Below are 15,397 nucleotides of genomic sequence, written 5' to 3'. Positions count from 1 at the left end.
GTGTACCTCAAAGCAACAGCACCATACTCAGCACATCACTTCCTTCATCTCGCCAGCACAGCACGTCATGCGGCGAAAGTCTTCCCTTGCTGCGGCTCGCAAGATTGCAGTCCAAGCAGGGATTGACTCGGAGGGAGACCTTGAATCGGACTCGGAGAGGATACAACCCCTGAGAAAACGGCCCAGGACGCGGTCTCGGGGGAAAGACGCGTCGGACTCGACAGTTGAAGATGGAGGCAAAGGCACACCAACGGACCCCAAGGCCAGGCGGACAACGAGCGGAAAAGCAAAGTCCAAGAAAGCCAATGGGTCATCTCGCGGATCATTAACCCTCTTCAACAGCCTCATCACGTCAACCACAACCTCACCCTCCCCGTCACCGGCTCTCCCTCCACTCCGCCATCACACCCTCTCCTACCACATCCCCCTCCTCCTCGCCGGTCCCTCCGCCTCGGAATCCCGCCATGCCCTCCTCTCCTGGTTCGACAGCGTCAGCACCACCCGCCGCATGCCCTGGCGCAAACCCTGGATCGACCCCTCCGAGCCCCCCTGGCCGTCCGACCCCTCGGCCCTGCGCTCCGCCCTCGAGCGGCGCGCCTACGAAGTATGGATCAGCGAGATCATGCTGCAGCAGACGCGCGTCGCCGTGGTCATCGACTACTGGAACCGCTGGATGGCGCGCTGGCCGACCATCCACCACCTCGCCCGCGCCACGCCGGACGACGTGCTGAGCGCCTGGCGCGGTCTCGGCTACTACAGCCGCGCCACCCGCATCCACGACGCCGCCACCCTGGTCGTCGCCGACCCGGCCATGCGGGGTCTCCTGCCGCGCGAAGTGGCCGAGCTCGAGAAAAAGGTCCCCGGCGTGGGGCGGTACACAGCCGGCGCCATCGCCGCCATTGTCTTTGGGTTGCCGGCGCCCATGGTCGACGGGAACGTTCTGCGCGTTTTGAGCCGTCAGTTGGGGCTTTTCGCTAATGTCAAGACGGATAAATCGGCCGTCGACCTGCTCTGGGCCGCTGCCGATGCGTTGGTCAGGGCTGTGGCTACTGATGGACAACCACCCCACGACTCGAGCCCGATGACGACCGACGAGGAAACCCCTGTGCCGAATGATCGCCCTGGACGCTGGGGTCAAGCCTTGATGGAGCTCGGAAGTACGGTCTGTACGCCGAAACCGAACTGCGCGCAATGTCCCATCACGTCGACTTGTCGGGCTTATGCCGAAGGTCAAGCGCTAGCTAGCAAGACCAAAGCCAAGTCCAACTCTGGCCAGTCGCTCGATATCGAGGATGTTATTTGTACCTTGTGCCAGCCATTCGAAGCCGCCTCGGTCGAGGATGTCACCGGCGATGCAGAGGTCGTCGTCGAGACGAAAGGAGGCTCGAAAAAGACCAAGTCCGCCAAGCAAGTCACATTATCCGTGTTCTTCGAGCACAAACATACTCTCACGACAACAGGCAAGATGGAGGCCATCGTGGACCATTGTCGAAAGTTCCCCGTCAAAGGCGTCAAAAAGGCCGTCCGGGAGCAGGAGACGCTGGTGTGCGCCATCCGGCGCGACGACGGCAGCTACCTCATCAGTCGGCGACCCGATAAAGGCCTGCTTGCCGGATTGTGGGAGTTTCCGAGCCGCATCCTCGTTGACGGGGACGAAGAGGCATCGTCCAAGGCGGCGCGTTCCAAGCTGGCGATATCCCATGTGACGGAGATGCTCGGCCGAAAGCAAAGGGACGGCTTGACGGGAGGGCAAGGTGTTTTCACGGACTTGAAGGGACTTAACTACGAGGGCGAGCTCGGAAGCGTTCCGTGGCTCTTCTCTCACTTGAAACTCACCATGCACGTTCACGTTTTCGTACTGGACGGCGGCTGGTCGGATGCAGGGGCCTTGTCTACACCGCCTGCAATGCAACGTTGGGCTTCCAGGGACGAGGTGGATTGCGAATCCATGGGCACGGGCATGAGGAGATGCTGGGCTTTGGTTCAAGATTGGGAGCGGGAGATCAGTGAAGCTACCGACGGTCAGTAATCGAGGCGAGAGTCCATTAAGCCATCGGACGGCGAAAGAAGAATAAAAGAAAAATCAAAGAAAAATAGGGACAGGGAGAGGACCGCCGCTTTGGGTAGATGACAGCTGTCCAAGCTCTCAGTGCTGGCAGCCAAGACACCAACTTGGCAAACTCGGCATTTGGACCTCCGTCGCTGCACCACGAATTGCCCAAAACGGCTTAAACAAGCCGCGGGACCCTTGGGATCCGCTACCGGATAAAGAAATGGAACGTCATGCGAGCTGGTGGGCGACTCGAGGCAACCGTGTCATGAAAACATCTGGACCGAAAACCTCCAAGCTCCTCTGGTCTCTGAGCATCGCCATCTTCCCGACATTCTACAACGGCCAACCGTCACCATTGCTTCGAGTGACTGGCAATTGCTCTGTCTTGACTGCCAATTGCTTCCAGACGACGACCGACGACCGACGACCGACGACCGACGACCGACGACCGACGACCGACGACCGACGACCGACGACCACGACCACGACCATGGCACCACACATGTCGTTGGCCGCCCTCCTGGGCACAATATTCATGGCCTCGACCGCCAACGCCGCAGCCAACACCACAGTCGGCGCGCCCCCCCTCCTCCGGCGCTGCGTCAACAACCCCGCCGGACTCTTCCTGAACCCGCCGCCCCCCGCCGAGAGGGTCTGCAACGTGCCCGTCGACCAACTCCCGCGCGGCGCCAACAAGATCCGCCACCCCTGGACACACCCCGCCGTCTGCGCCCCGTCCTCCGCCGTCGAGGGCATCCAGTCCCTCTTCTGCGCCTTCACCAAGGACGACTTTCGCGGGGAGCACGGCCTCATCGTCCTGACCGCCTCGACCATCGCCGCCGACACCGCCCGCCTCCTCGACGACATGGACCCCAGCTGGTCCAGGATGCCGTACCGCGGGGATCCGCCCCCCAGAAAACCCTACAAGGTGGTCGACATGGGCGAAGAAAGGGGGCTCGGCCTCGTCGCCACCGCCTACATCCCGCAGGGCGCCATCATCATGAGGGAGACGCCCGTCATACTGAAGCTCGTGGACCGGCCCGAGTCGCTCACCCAGCAGGACACGGCCCAGCTGATCAACAGCGCCATGAGCAACCTGCCGCTGCGGGAGCGCTTGGAGATTCTCGACTTGGCCCGCACCATTGGCGGGCATCCTGTCGAGGACGTGCTGCGGACCAACACCCACGAGGTCCGCTTCAACGGGTCTCCCCACCACGGCCTGTTCAAGGAGATTGCCGTACGTGTCTTAAGGAGAAACGTTGTTAACTGAGCTGACTGAAGAATAGAGGATAAACCACGCCTGCAAGCCAAAGTGAGCAAGACCAAATCTCGACACGCGCGAGGCCACATGAGATTTCGCTAACGCTTCGTCTTCTAGTGCCATCACACGATGGTCCCAATCCAAGCTCGAGATGGACGTCATCGCATACCAAGACATTCGACCAGGCGAAGAAATCACCCTCAGCTGTAAGTTGTCCCTCCCACCGTTTACCATCACAACCGCTTCTCAACTGACACACCCAGACGCCCCCCTCAACCTCCTCACCGAAGACCGCACAAACCTCCTCCTCAGCCACTGGAGCTTCCGATGCCAATGCCCCATCTGCTCCAACGAGGCCGAGATTTACGTCTCCGACATGCAGCGCCGCCAGCTCGACCGCATCCTGGAGGAGCTCGACCTGGAGGAAGTGCGCACGCCGCAGCTGGTGCGCTCGCTGGTCGAGGAGCTCGAGGAGCTCATCGACGAGGAGGGGCTCGCCGCCCAGCGCGGCGACATCTACGGCATCGTCTCCCGGGTCTACAGCGAGATGGGCGACTACCACGAGGCCCTCCGCTATGCCGACATTGGGTCGGTGCTGCAGGAGCAGTTCAAGGGCTGGGACGACGGCCGGACGTGGAATGCGAAGAGGTTCGTGCAGTATCTCAAGATGAAGATTCGTATGGCAGAGGAGGAGGAGAAGAAGAAGAAGAAGTAGACGACACGAGGAGATGGAAGGGCTTTACGACGCCCGAGATGATGACCAGAATAGATGACCTTTTCGTCTTGTGTCTTGTACTTGGCTTGCCTGGCTTACCGGCGTTGTGGCTACGTCTAGGTGGACAGGATAGGGTCCAGAAGACGGCAGTGATTCTCCATTGGATATGTGTAGACATATAGCTTGCGTGTCAACCTCGTCCCTGTGGATGCCAACCGCCTCCATCTCGAGAAACCAAGACATTGAGTCCATATCAAGACGAGAAGAAATGCGCAACCAAGAAAGAATCCACGCCAACATCTTGTCGCGACGCACCTCCGTCAGCGACATGCCCCTGCATCTGCCCTGTCGCTCCCTCCGCTCCGGCCCACCCCGGCCTCCTCCGGGACTACCCTTACTGGTCTGAGTGCAAACAGACCCTGAGATCACCCCGACTCAGAACGAATTCGTAGGCCTCTGCCTTCTCATCACTCATTACATTAATTAGGTAGAACAATCAAGGCATCAGTCCTGACAGTCATCGCTCGCTTTCTACAACTCCCTCATTCCAACCAAACAACCCCTGAGGGCACCAACCTCTGTCCAACTCCACAGCCATCCAACTTTTGCAACGCCCCATAAACCGGGCCATGATCCAGCAACCAACGCCTCGCCTCGTCACGCCGTAGAATATCCAAAAAATAAAGAGTGGGACCGTAAGAGTGGGAGTCGTCATCAGCTAGATCCGCCCCTGCGGCAGCACTTCCCTCTCAACTTCCACCTCCCCCGTCTCAGCCGTGTACCGCTTCTCCACCACCCACCTCGCCTTGCCGCCATCCCCCTCCTCCATGACGTACGACACGCTCTCCGTCGAGCCCTTGTGCCTGTGTCCCATGCCCGGCCTGGCGCGCGAGGCGACATCCCAATGCCCCGCCGCGTCGCGACTCCCGTCTTCCCCTGCTGACTCGGACACGGCATCGCAGTAGACGTTCGGTGAGAGACTGCCCAGGGTTCCCGAGAACCCCAAGGGGCTCAGCGGAACCATAGGCGGCAACGACGGGGCGGCGGGGATCTGAGGCGAAGGGGAGGCGGGGAAACCGCCCGTATAAGGCACCGCCATGGTCATGGTGGGAGAGGCCGACTCGCTCCCGACATCGGACGACTCGTGGTCGCGGCTCTGGATAGACAACGCGGAACTCTTGCGGGCGTGACCGTGGCCATGACCACCAGACGGAGGGCAAGGCGGACCCAGGCTCCACGGCGAGCTGGCACCGTCACCCCGCTCCGACCTCGGCGATCCTTCCTTACTGGACGTGAGGCTGACCTGGGACCCGCCCCAGGCCTTGTTCCGCAGCCGCATGAGCGCCGACAGGCTCATGCTGCTGTCGTCGGCGGGGTCAGTCATGGCAGCGAGTTGGGCCAGGCCGGGGCTCGTCACCCCGGACGCGCTGGAGCCCAGCGGCGGGACGGCCAGGCTCATGACCGAGTTGCGGTTCGAGTACTCGGAGCGCTCGGTGATGGGGGTGAGGTTGGGCTCGCGCGACACCACGCGTCCCGACTCTGTGCGGCTGATGCCCGTGGGTCCGAAGAAGCCCCCGTTGGCGTACTCGAACGGCGGCCTGTCCGACCCGCCGGCGCTGCCGTCCCTGCTGTGGCGGGGGAGGGCGGGGACCGACGAGTAGAAACCAAACTCGGAGCCGTACCATCCGTCGTCGTCGTTTGCGAGGGCGTCGGCGTTGGCTTCGGCGATGATGGCGTCGTCGTCGAGGCCGTAGTCGTCCAAGTGGGAGCACTCGTCGCCGTCGCCAAAGTCGTCAAACGATTCGAACCCCGAGTCTTCCGTGCGCTCCCCCGACCGGGTGGATTGCTGCGTCCACGTCAAGCACGGCTCGCTTGACGAGGACGAGTCTCGTCGGAATTTCCCGCTGGCCGCCGCTTGGTGGGCCGCTGCGGCCAGCGCGGCCTGATACGCGGCCACCTTGTCGTGCTCGGCGGAAACGACGCTGCTGGCCTCGACAATGGCGAGGGCGGGCTGTAGGCCGACGCTCACCGAAGTATGGGTCGTGGATGGCGGCGGCGGCGTCGTCTCGGACTGCATCGACATGCGAGACGTGCTGTCCGACGACCGTTTCCTCTGCTCCTCGGCTGCTGCTGCTGCTGCGGCTCGTGCTGCCATGGCGGCCGCAAACGCTCCCGGGATGGGACGGCCGTACCGATCCGTATCGTCTAGATCAAAGAGCGACTCGTCAAAGGTGGACCCATCCCCTTCTCCTGCAAATTCGTCCACGTCGTCGAGAAGCCCGCCATCAAAGTACATGTCGTCTTGACTTGCTAGGGGCTGAGGTGGGGAAGCAGCCTTGTCGCCGCTGGTCAGCGGGGCTTTTTGATCCGTGGCCGCATCATGGCTGATATCCAGACCCTGAATGGCCAAGCCGGTGACTGGATCATCGGCAAACGGCGTCGACTTGGCCAAAAGGGGCGTCTCTTCGGTATTTTGGCAATGAGTCGGAGGTTGCAGGTTCGGTGCGTCTCTGCATGTGGCATACCCGGTGACGTTTTCCTCCGCGTCCCGCGGGGTGGCCACGAAAGCGGCCTTGCGCGAGCTTGTAAGAGGCGATGTCCCGTCGGACCGCTGGAAGGCAAAACCAGCAAAGTTTTCCTGGTCATCGTCCGGATCCTTTTCGGGGGCGGTAGGTTCAGCGACGACGTCCTGCAGCTGTTTCGCGTCGACAGGGATGGCAGCACGATTCGTCGCACCAAGAGTATGCTCATCCAGGCTGCTGTCGTAATCCGCATTGACGCCCGGTATGGGCTCTTCTAGGTCATCATAGTCGGCGTTGACACCCGGTACAGGCTCCTCCAGGTCGTCATAGTCCGTGTTGACACCCGGAATCGGCTCTTCCCAGTCGTCATAATCCGCATTCACACCAGGGATGCGTTCCTCCAGCCCGTCATGGTCGTCCATCATAGCATCGTAGTCAAAGGTGTCTTCGTCGAAATCATCATAGCGCGAATCGCGGGCGGGAAACTGATCCGGTTCATGGTCGACTGTGGTCTGCCTCTCCATCTCCCGCTGGCGGTGCCTGTCTTCGAGGAGCTTCTCCTGCTTGGCGGCACCAATCATGTCGAAACTGAAGCGGGAAGAGGTGCTCTTCATGTGGCGCGGAATCGAGGGCGGGAGGTCGCTGGTTGAGATGGCACTCACAGACGACGCATGGCGTGACGACCGGGTCGTTCGCGTCGAGGCCCGGGGTTTCTCCACGGCATCTTGGGGCACGGCCTGATCCTTCGGAGGCACGTTGGGCGGCTCGCCAGGGAGCGGTTTCCCATCCAGGCTGGAGGTCCGTTTGGTGTCGTGGCTTTTCAGGGTATTCGTCTCGGACAATAACTGGGCGGAGCCCGAGTCGGAGGCGGCGTTACTCGTGTTCCGTGTACGATGACCGGTGGCAGTGGTGGCGCGGCTGTCGGCGGGAACCAAGGCATCTTGCGAGAAGGCTTTGGGGAGGGCCAGGCGCTTGGCGTTCCGCGGGCTTGTTCCCTCGTGGCTGTGGGTGCGGTTGTGGCTTGGGGCTTGGGGCGGCTGAGGGGGGCAGGGCGATAGCACGGGTTTCCTGGTCAAACGGGGGGCGCTGAAATCGTGGACTCGTGTACCCCGGATTCGAGGATCATACGACGGGTGGTCCAAGGCGTGATGGAGAGGCAAGGGCGTGATGTCAGGGGCGTTCTGGTTGGCTTTGCGGCGCAGGAGAAGTGTGGACATGGGGTTCTTGAGGAATGGCAGGCCTTTTCTGCCCTTGGGTACCACTGGCGGGGGCGCAGTGTCGGGAACGACGGTAGGGCTGGGTTGAGAGACGGGTGGGGCGGATGTGGCGGGATCCGTCGCCAGCCTGGTGTTGGCGGGACGATGACTGTTACCGTTGGCGGTTGGAGGTTGTCGCGGCTGTGGCGGCGGTAGTATCTGCTGTTGTGCCTGCTGTGCCTGCTGTGCCTGCTGTGCCTGCTGTGCCTGCTGTGCCTGCTGTGCCTGTTGCGCCTGTTGCTTCTGCTGCTGTTGTTCGTGACGGTACTTTTGCAGGGCGACACCACCCATGAAGCCTCTATCCGGATCGTCATGGTACGAGGGTCTGGCAACGGCCGGCTGGGGCTGGGACGGCGCCTTGGACTCGACCGGCTCAGAAGTAGCGGGGGTATCAAAGGACGGTATGCTCAAAATGGCCGAGTCGGAGTCGGATGAGGTGACGCGAGTGATGGGCGGTAAGGTCGGAGGAAGCGAGTACGAATGGGAAGAATGTGAAGGGGCGTGGGCGTGATCGAGATGGGAGGGCGGCTCGTGGAGTAGAGGCGGGTGTTGGAACTGGGGGGACGCGGCCTGGTCCCATGGTGATGCGGACGAAGGGTTCGAGACGGACGGATCTCGGTCACGGTCCGGGTTTGGCGAGGTAGGGTTGGAGGCGCCGCGACGGTGGAATCGAAGATGGGAGAGCATGGGGGGCTGGTGGCGGTGGTAGCGGTGGTAGTCGTGGCGGTAGTCGTGGCGGTAGTAATGGTGGTAGTAATGGTAGACTCGCGTGATGGCGATGCTGTGTTAATATTCAGGCACAGTCCAAGAACGGCCCTCGAAGCAAAACGTTTTCCTTCTGGCTGCCTCGAGGTTGGAGACCTTGACAAGATGCCGTCATTCCTCCCTCGACGCCCGCGCACGCACCCAGGACGTGGCCGGGGGCGTAAATTATAGGCGAAGTAGGTTCGTTGGATGAAGACGTGAGGGAGGCGGATAGGAATTCAACTGTTCGGAAAGGCGACCGTTTCCGGTCGAAACGACGAAAGGGATGGCTGTGGGTTAAGAGGGTGGAAGAAGAAAAGATGATTCCCTTGTTATTAGGGCGTGCTATTACTTTGTACGCTGATATCACCTGATTACTAAGACGGAAAGGTTGCCGGAGTCGTTCTGTCACGTGATATACGGCCTCGGACATGGTATGACCGAGCCAGCTGTCGACATCTGGACACATTGGACTACCTGGCCGGAATACGAATGCGACTATTCCGAATACGATGTTCCGAGTACGAATATCCCGACCGTTTCTACACTATAGACGTTGTACCTAGACATCATACGACCCGGATGTTCAGGCAAAGGCCCCTGAGCCCCTGACAGCGCCGGCCATTGGACCGGTCTCTGCCGCTCCGAACGGACACCTCCCGGGAGTCCCTGACACTAAAGTCCTAGGTAGTACAAATATATCCTCACATCGTCACTTACGTCCTGTGACTCCTGTCCTCCTCCTCGTCCGTTTCATCACGTCTCTCGTAATACCTCTATCCGCCCCTACGACACCTCGCCTCAACATGACCCATCCAAGTGAAGCGCCGCTGGCCCATGGCATGGCCGACCAGCCCTCCGCCATCCCCTCCCACCCATACTACCCCCTCGGCCTCCATCTGCCCGACTACGTCCCCAACACCTTGGGCACCGTCTCCATCCTCGCCATCTTCTCCTCCACCTTGGCCGCCATCCTCCTCCCCATGCTGGTCCTCATCCGCCGCTACAACCCCAAGCTGCCGCGGACCGAAGTCGCCATCGCCCTGTGGTTCATCCTCTGTGGTGTGATCCACCTGGGTCTCGAGGGTTCGTTATACCTTTTTTGTTTCTTCCTCTCTCTCTCGTCTTGGAAGATGGAGAACATACTGACACTTGACAGGCTACTACGTCGTCAACCACGCCTCCCTCACCTCCCAACACGCCACCCTTGCCCAGCTCTGGAAAGAATACTCCCTCTCCGACTCGCGCTACCTCACCACCGACCCCTTCATGGTCTGCATGGAAGCCGTCACCGCCTGGGCCTGGGGTCCCCTCTCCTTCTTCTGCGCCTTCGCCGTCGCCACCCAGTCCCCGCTCCGCCACCCGGCCCAGGCCCTCGTCAGCACCGGCCAGCTTTACGGCTGCATCCTCTACTTTGCCATCGCCCAGTTCACCGAAGCCGTCCAGGGCGTGGCCTACTCCCGTCCTGAGGCCTGTTTCTTCTACGGCTACTATGTCGCTTTTAATGCCCCCTGGATCGTCATCCCTACCATGCTCATCTTGCAGAGCACTCGTGCCAGCACTGCTGCTTTCAAGGCGTTGGAGGCGCAAAAGGCCAGTAAGGAGTAGGGACAGGGAGAAGTGTATAGAGGGGTGTATGAGAAAGGGTCGAGATGGATCCAAGGGTATAATGGCATCAGCAAAGCAACTTGATATATAGACTACATGTTGTATATTTTAATGTTTTTCTTTTTCTTTTCTTTTCTTTTCATTGTCTGTTTTCTTTTTCACACAACTTACACCTATTCCTGAATTATTTCGAACGAGACCTCATGGTCATCAACACTTCAAGCCTTCCTCACCCGACACTCCCCCCTCCCAACAACATCCGCATCAATTTCCGACCTCGCCGTCAACCTCACCACCGCCTCCTCCACGGCATCCGCATCCGCCCCAACCGCAACTTTCGCAACCCCCTTTCCCCCAAACTGCACTGCCAACAGTGCGTTCGGCACCTCAACCCGCCATCCCTCCCCTTCCACCTCGGCACTCAGCCGGAACACATCCCACCCCATCTCCGCCGACGGCCCCCCTTCACCGTTCGACCCCCGATTTCCCACCTCGAATGCGCACGTCACCCCCTTCTCGGTAGGCCTATTATACCTCGCATCCGTCATGACCCCCCCGCCGACCTCAACGCCCGCCTCCCCCTCAGCCTCCAACGACCGCACCGCCACCAAGTAGCGCAGCTCCCCTTCCTCCGATCTATGCTTCGCCAACACGTAAAAATGCAACCCATTCTCCGCATCCACGTGCTCAAACGCGCTCCCCGACCGCGTGCCCGCATGGAACAGCGCGTCCGCCAGCTGCCGGTAGTCCCCAAGGGTCACATACCTCTCCGTCCCATCGGGCAGCACAAAGTCCAGCAGCCCAATGTCGTGCGGGTTGGCGTCCACGGTCCACTGGAACGGCATCACGTCCCGCTCCTTCGTCTTGGACAAGTGCACCCCCGCATCCGGCTGGAACGAGTCGGCCCCCATCCGGTCCACCACCTCGACCTCGTAAAAATCGTACGGCCCGCCGTCGCAAAACGGCGAACTACCCACCTCGCACGCCGGCGTCCGGTCCCCGTCCTCGTCCAGCACGATACGGATACCCAGCTTCTCCCCGTCCCCCACGGCGATGCACCGCGCCGTCACCTCGGCCACCAGGACGCCCCGCGCCTTGGCCAATTCGGACCGCCGCACGGTGAGAACGGACGAGTTATCCGCCAGTCCGAGCTGGAGCTTGTCGCGCACAGTGTGAAGCGACCCCATGGCGCCGCCCTGGAGCGCCGGGATCTTCCATCGCGAGTGCGGCCCGCCCGGCCCGTTGAAGGTGCCGCGCGACATCATGGACCAGGGCCCCGTGTAGGACCGCTGGGCCGGTTCGCCGTACGGGTTGTTGTAGTTGTCGGCGATGTGCAGCAGGTGGGACAGCTCGTGGGCGTAGACGGCCATGCCCGAGCTCTCGGCTTGCGTCGACGAGCCGGCGGCGGCATTCGGCCACAGCGTCGCCGCCGATGCCCAGGAGGTCCAGTTTACGTATCGCGTCCTGGCAAAGTTGGTTCCGTTGCCGACGGGCGGGCCGAACTCGTCCGGCACTGAGTCGGGGCTTCCGAAGAGCATCACCCCGAACTCTTGCCACGTGGACGACTCGTCCTGGCCGGCCGATAGGATGAACACGAGCTCGTACGAGTCGGCCGTCTCGTTTCCGACGTCGTTCCGCCAGGCGCCGAGGGCATCGGTACGGATGTTGAGGTTGCAGGTTTCTCCTGTCGGGCACTCTCCCGGGTTCATGCGGTTTTCGATGCCGTACTGCCAGGCATTGCTGGGCATTTCGTACGGACCAAAGGCGGTCAGGTCGACGCCGAAGCGGCCGGCCGAGTCCTCCATCCAATACTCATGCAGCGTGTGGTTCCGGTTCAGATCGTGGGGCTTATTGAGAAGGTCCCGGTAAAAGTTGGCGACATGGGCCCGGGTCACGTTCAGATTCGACATTACGGGTTGGGGGTTCTTGAAGAGGGTCGACTGGACCGGCTGCGTGACGACAAAGGGCATGTCCGGGTAGTCGACGGCCACCAAGGCTATGTTGAAGTTTCGCTCGGAGCCTTTCCGGTCGGGGTCGGCCCAGTTGACCCCGGGTGGCTGAACAAAGTCGTCCCATACCATGTCATCGGGGTTGATCCAGATTTGGGGGTCAATGACCTCGAAAGGATCACCGGGAGGAGGATTCGGGATAGCATGGACGATGGCGGCATGGAGTGCTGCTCCGGCAAGGGAGGCCAAGCACGCCGCCTTGAAGCAACCGCTCATGGGTATTGACACCGACATGGACTTCATGCTGGCTCACTCGAGTGGATGAATGGATGAAGGTCGGCCCAGTAAACCGTATGGATTACGATGCTCCCCGTGCCACTTGGCTGGATGGGGATGTGACAACCTTTCTTATAAGCGTATTCGTATGACCTAGATGGTCCATCGATGCACCGTCCGTCTTTCAACGTTTGCGTGGATAGCTTGGACTGGACTATGTGTCTCACCACACTCGCTCGTCCTACCCATGCTGCAACCTACCCAGAATCACCGAGTTGGATGGCGACCAACGGCGGTAGGGTCGAGCTTGTAGGACCACAGACGCCTGGATCGTCTGTAGAGCTTACGGCCGGCGGCAGCCTAATCCGCTCGATAATCGTCTAGATCATCTAGAGGCTGTCGTCTGCTGGATAGGGACGTACACGGTACCGCTATGGTGCAGCTTCACTGCGCCGCCGGAATTGTCACCTCTCTTACTCCGTACATGACGGAGTACTGAGTACACATCTGGCCGTCAGTGACGACTGGACGTAGCAGGTACTCCGTAATGAGAGATCCGAGGTACGAGTACTTTGTATGGTTCCAAGCGCTCGAGATTACCCCGGCTTCATTCTCACCATGGAGATGTGATGAGAATCATGGGATATTGTGAGCCACGGGAATTGCGTCAGAAATAAAAACAACAAACAATCATCTGCCGAACAGCCGGGGTTCTAAAAAAAGAAAGAAAGAAAGAAAGGGGAAGCATTGGCCTTGCTATGCCTTGGTAAATCGATAGACGACACTAGTGTTGATGAAGCCGTGGGAAATGATCTCCTTCGGTAAAAGGGGCAAGGAAAAAAAAAAAAAAGAAACATCGCTGGTCAAAAATTCTCAACAGTGGGGATCATGACGACATTTTCGCTTCTCTTTTTTTTTGTGTGTTTTTCGTTGGTACGAAAAAATAGAAAGACGGAACATCCCAGTCCCGCCATGCCATACACGTCTATCGGTACGTTGATGTACCTATACACAAACGCCGGCCTTGCATAACTGCATGTTTTGCCCTAGTGGAATGTACATACGTACTCCGTATATTTCCAGTCATAGAGGGAAAGTGAAAAGAAAAAACGATAAAAAAAAAGAAGAATGGTCGTGGAATGCGTTAAAAGGCGTAAAAACCCCAATGCTCTACAAGTCGTCGAGGTTGTAAATCTTTTGAATCTCGGCAAGCATGTTCTCAAACCCAATGTTGAGGTCCTTGAGGAGACCGTTGTCCAGCCCAAAGACCCAGCCGTGGACAATGGGATACTTCTTCTTGGAGTACGACTGCTGGACGGCGGCCGACTTGATGACGTTGCGGCACTGCTCCATGACGTTCAGCTCGACGAGGCGGTTGCAGCGGGCCGTCTTGTCGGCGATGGCGTCGAGCTCGGCCGAGTGCTGGCGGTAGACGTCGCGGATGTTGCGCAGCCAGGGGTTGAGGATGCCGAGGTCCTGCGGGGTCATGGCGGCCGCCACGCCGCCGCAGCCGTAGTGGCCGCAGACGATGATGTGCTTGACCTCGAGGTGGCGGACGGCGTACTGGATCACGCTCATAACGTTGAGGTCGACGTTGTTCACCAGGTTGGCGATGTTGCGGTGGATGAAGGCCTCGCCCGGCTGGAGGCCCGCGATCTGCTCGGCGGGGATGCGCGAGTCGGAGCAGCCGATCCACAGGTACTCGGGCTTCTGCCCGGCCGAGAGCTTGACGAAGAAGTCGGGGTCTTTCCTGGTCTGCTCCGTCACCCAGGCGCGGTTGTGCTCGAAGACGCGCGCGTGCGACTGGCGCAGGTACTGGCTGATGGCCTCGTCCGGCATGACGGGCGTTTCGGAGGTAGTAGTGGTGGTAGTAGATGTGGGCGGTTGAGAGGAAAGAGTAGGCGTAGAAGGATGATGAAGATGATGGCAATGAGGTTGGGTTGGTGGCGGAGGTGGTGGGTTGGAGTGAGAAGAGCTGTTGGAGTTGTTGGCGTCAGAGCTACTACAATAGAATCTCTGACTCGACATGCCAGGCACGGTGGATGGAGGGAGGAAACGACGGGTATAGAAAGGGCTGGCGGCTCTGGCCGTCTTATGGCAAGTACGAATATAAGTGCTGCTGCTTGAAAAAGCAAGAGAAGAGGCAGGAGACGAGGAGGAAAGAGAGGAAGAAAAGGCGTACTTCACGGCTGCGGCCAGCGCCGAGGTTGTAGCGCGCCCTGGGAGTGCATTCGACATGACTAGAGGGGATAAGTGGGAAAGTTTTTTTGTGGAGGGTTCGCGGGATCCTGATGGGAGGCGTTCCTCGGTCTGGCGGAAAAGATTCCTCGCTGTCGATGTACGTGTACGTTGTACGTTGTATCGACCTCCAGAACGTGTATGAATACCCCCGTGGTATCTTGTCCGAGCAGGGATGTAGTTCTTTCTGGTCACGTTGACAGTTTCTTCCCGGATCGTCAAGAAATCCCGCAGAGGTTGCTTGATAAGCGAATGGGGCGGCAGAGCTCGATACAACGTCCGGGTGGGTATATGGGGATTGGAAGCAATGGACAGGTGCAGGCAAAACCAACCAGCAAGCACGCCCCGGATCTAGACGTCTTGGTTATCTGCGTGGCTGGTCGGCGTGGGATGGATGGACGTTGCATGTCGAGGAGCATGGGGGCCAGCAAACAGGATGAAAAGAAGTACATAATTACCGAGTAATTAGTTGTACACGATGGTGAGCAGCAGCTGTACCTACGTTGTACCTAGACTCTAGCTGGTGATCGACGGCAAGGTAAGGTAAGAAAGGTACGCACAGGTACAGGTACATACGTTGTACCTGATTCGTCTATCCGCGCCGAGACATCCTTGGCAATTCCCACCAGTTTATTTTTGTTTATTTTTGTTGGGACGCGACGTTGTGTGTGTGCGCGTGTGGGGGCACTAACAGGTGTTTTCACCGGTACCTGCTTCGTGGGTTTGCTGATGTACGAGTACGTTGTACAGTTGTAAGTATTAAGTACTTCTTAAC

The 15,397-nt window shown here is 59.6% G+C and overlaps 6 protein-coding genes across 6 annotated transcripts; 3 read left to right on the top strand and 3 right to left on the bottom strand.

Moving 5' to 3' along the window:
* Window positions 1-508: 508 nt before the first annotated feature.
* Window positions 509-2,035, top strand: ACRALDRAFT_2060711 (uncharacterized protein; the record flags this gene model as incomplete). Its single annotated transcript, XM_071021933.1, has 1 exon — window positions 509-2,035. The coding sequence occupies one exon, from the start codon at window positions 509-511 to the stop codon at window positions 2,027-2,029; it is 1,521 nt and encodes a 506-aa protein (XP_070872547.1). The 3' UTR covers window positions 2,030-2,035.
* Window positions 2,036-4,747: 2,712 nt separating this feature from the next.
* On the bottom strand, window positions 4,748-9,020 carry ACRALDRAFT_2021892 (uncharacterized protein; the record flags this gene model as incomplete). Its single annotated transcript, XM_071020077.1, has 3 exons — window positions 4,748-8,571; window positions 8,609-8,879; window positions 8,964-9,020. 3 exons carry the CDS (start codon window positions 9,018-9,020, stop codon window positions 4,748-4,750), a joined length of 4,152 nt encoding a protein of 1,383 aa, XP_070872546.1.
* Window positions 9,021-9,393: 373 nt separating this feature from the next.
* Window positions 9,394-10,159, top strand: ACRALDRAFT_1036118 (uncharacterized protein; the record flags this gene model as incomplete). The annotated part of the gene is made up of 2 exons (XM_071015014.1): window positions 9,394-9,637; window positions 9,711-10,159. 2 exons carry the CDS (start codon window positions 9,394-9,396, stop codon window positions 10,157-10,159), a joined length of 693 nt encoding a protein of 230 aa, XP_070872545.1.
* A 218-nt stretch (window positions 10,160-10,377) lies between these two features.
* Window positions 10,378-12,384, bottom strand: ACRALDRAFT_1082918 (uncharacterized protein; the record flags this gene model as incomplete). The annotated part of the gene is made up of 1 exon (XM_071019379.1): window positions 10,378-12,384. One exon carries the CDS (start codon window positions 12,382-12,384, stop codon window positions 10,378-10,380), a length of 2,007 nt encoding a protein of 668 aa, XP_070872544.1.
* A 134-nt stretch (window positions 12,385-12,518) lies between these two features.
* Window positions 12,519-13,055, top strand: ACRALDRAFT_2060709 (uncharacterized protein). The gene has a single exon (XM_071021932.1). The coding sequence runs from the start codon at window positions 12,553-12,555 to the stop codon at window positions 12,766-12,768; it is 216 nt and encodes a 71-aa protein (XP_070872543.1). The 5' UTR covers window positions 12,519-12,552; the 3' UTR covers window positions 12,769-13,055.
* Window positions 13,056-13,509: 454 nt separating this feature from the next.
* ACRALDRAFT_1082919 (uncharacterized protein) lies at window positions 13,510-14,652 on the bottom strand. Its single transcript, XM_071019380.1, has one exon. It carries the CDS (start codon window positions 14,620-14,622, stop codon window positions 13,555-13,557), a length of 1,068 nt encoding a protein of 355 aa, XP_070872542.1. The 5' UTR covers window positions 14,623-14,652; the 3' UTR covers window positions 13,510-13,554.
* Window positions 14,653-15,397: the final 745 nt, after the last annotated feature.

The sequence above is a fragment of the Sodiomyces alcalophilus genome (assembly GCF_042370955.1).
Source record: "Sodiomyces alcalophilus JCM 7366 unplaced genomic scaffold ACRALscaffold_7, whole genome shotgun sequence".
NCBI lineage: Eukaryota > Fungi > Ascomycota > Sordariomycetes > Glomerellales > Plectosphaerellaceae > Sodiomyces > Sodiomyces alcalophilus.
The sequence above is the reverse complement of the archived record's forward strand: the minus strand, read 5'-3'. Positions and strand labels throughout refer to the sequence as shown.

Coding starts and splice junctions, on each gene's coding strand:
- ACRALDRAFT_1082919 (XM_071019380.1), bottom strand. CDS start 14,622: ATGTCGAATGCACTCCCAGGGCGCGCTACAACCTCGGCGCTGGCCGCA.
- ACRALDRAFT_2060709 (XM_071021932.1), top strand. CDS start 12,553: ATGCACCGTCCGTCTTTCAACGTTTGCGTGGATAGCTTGGACTGGACT.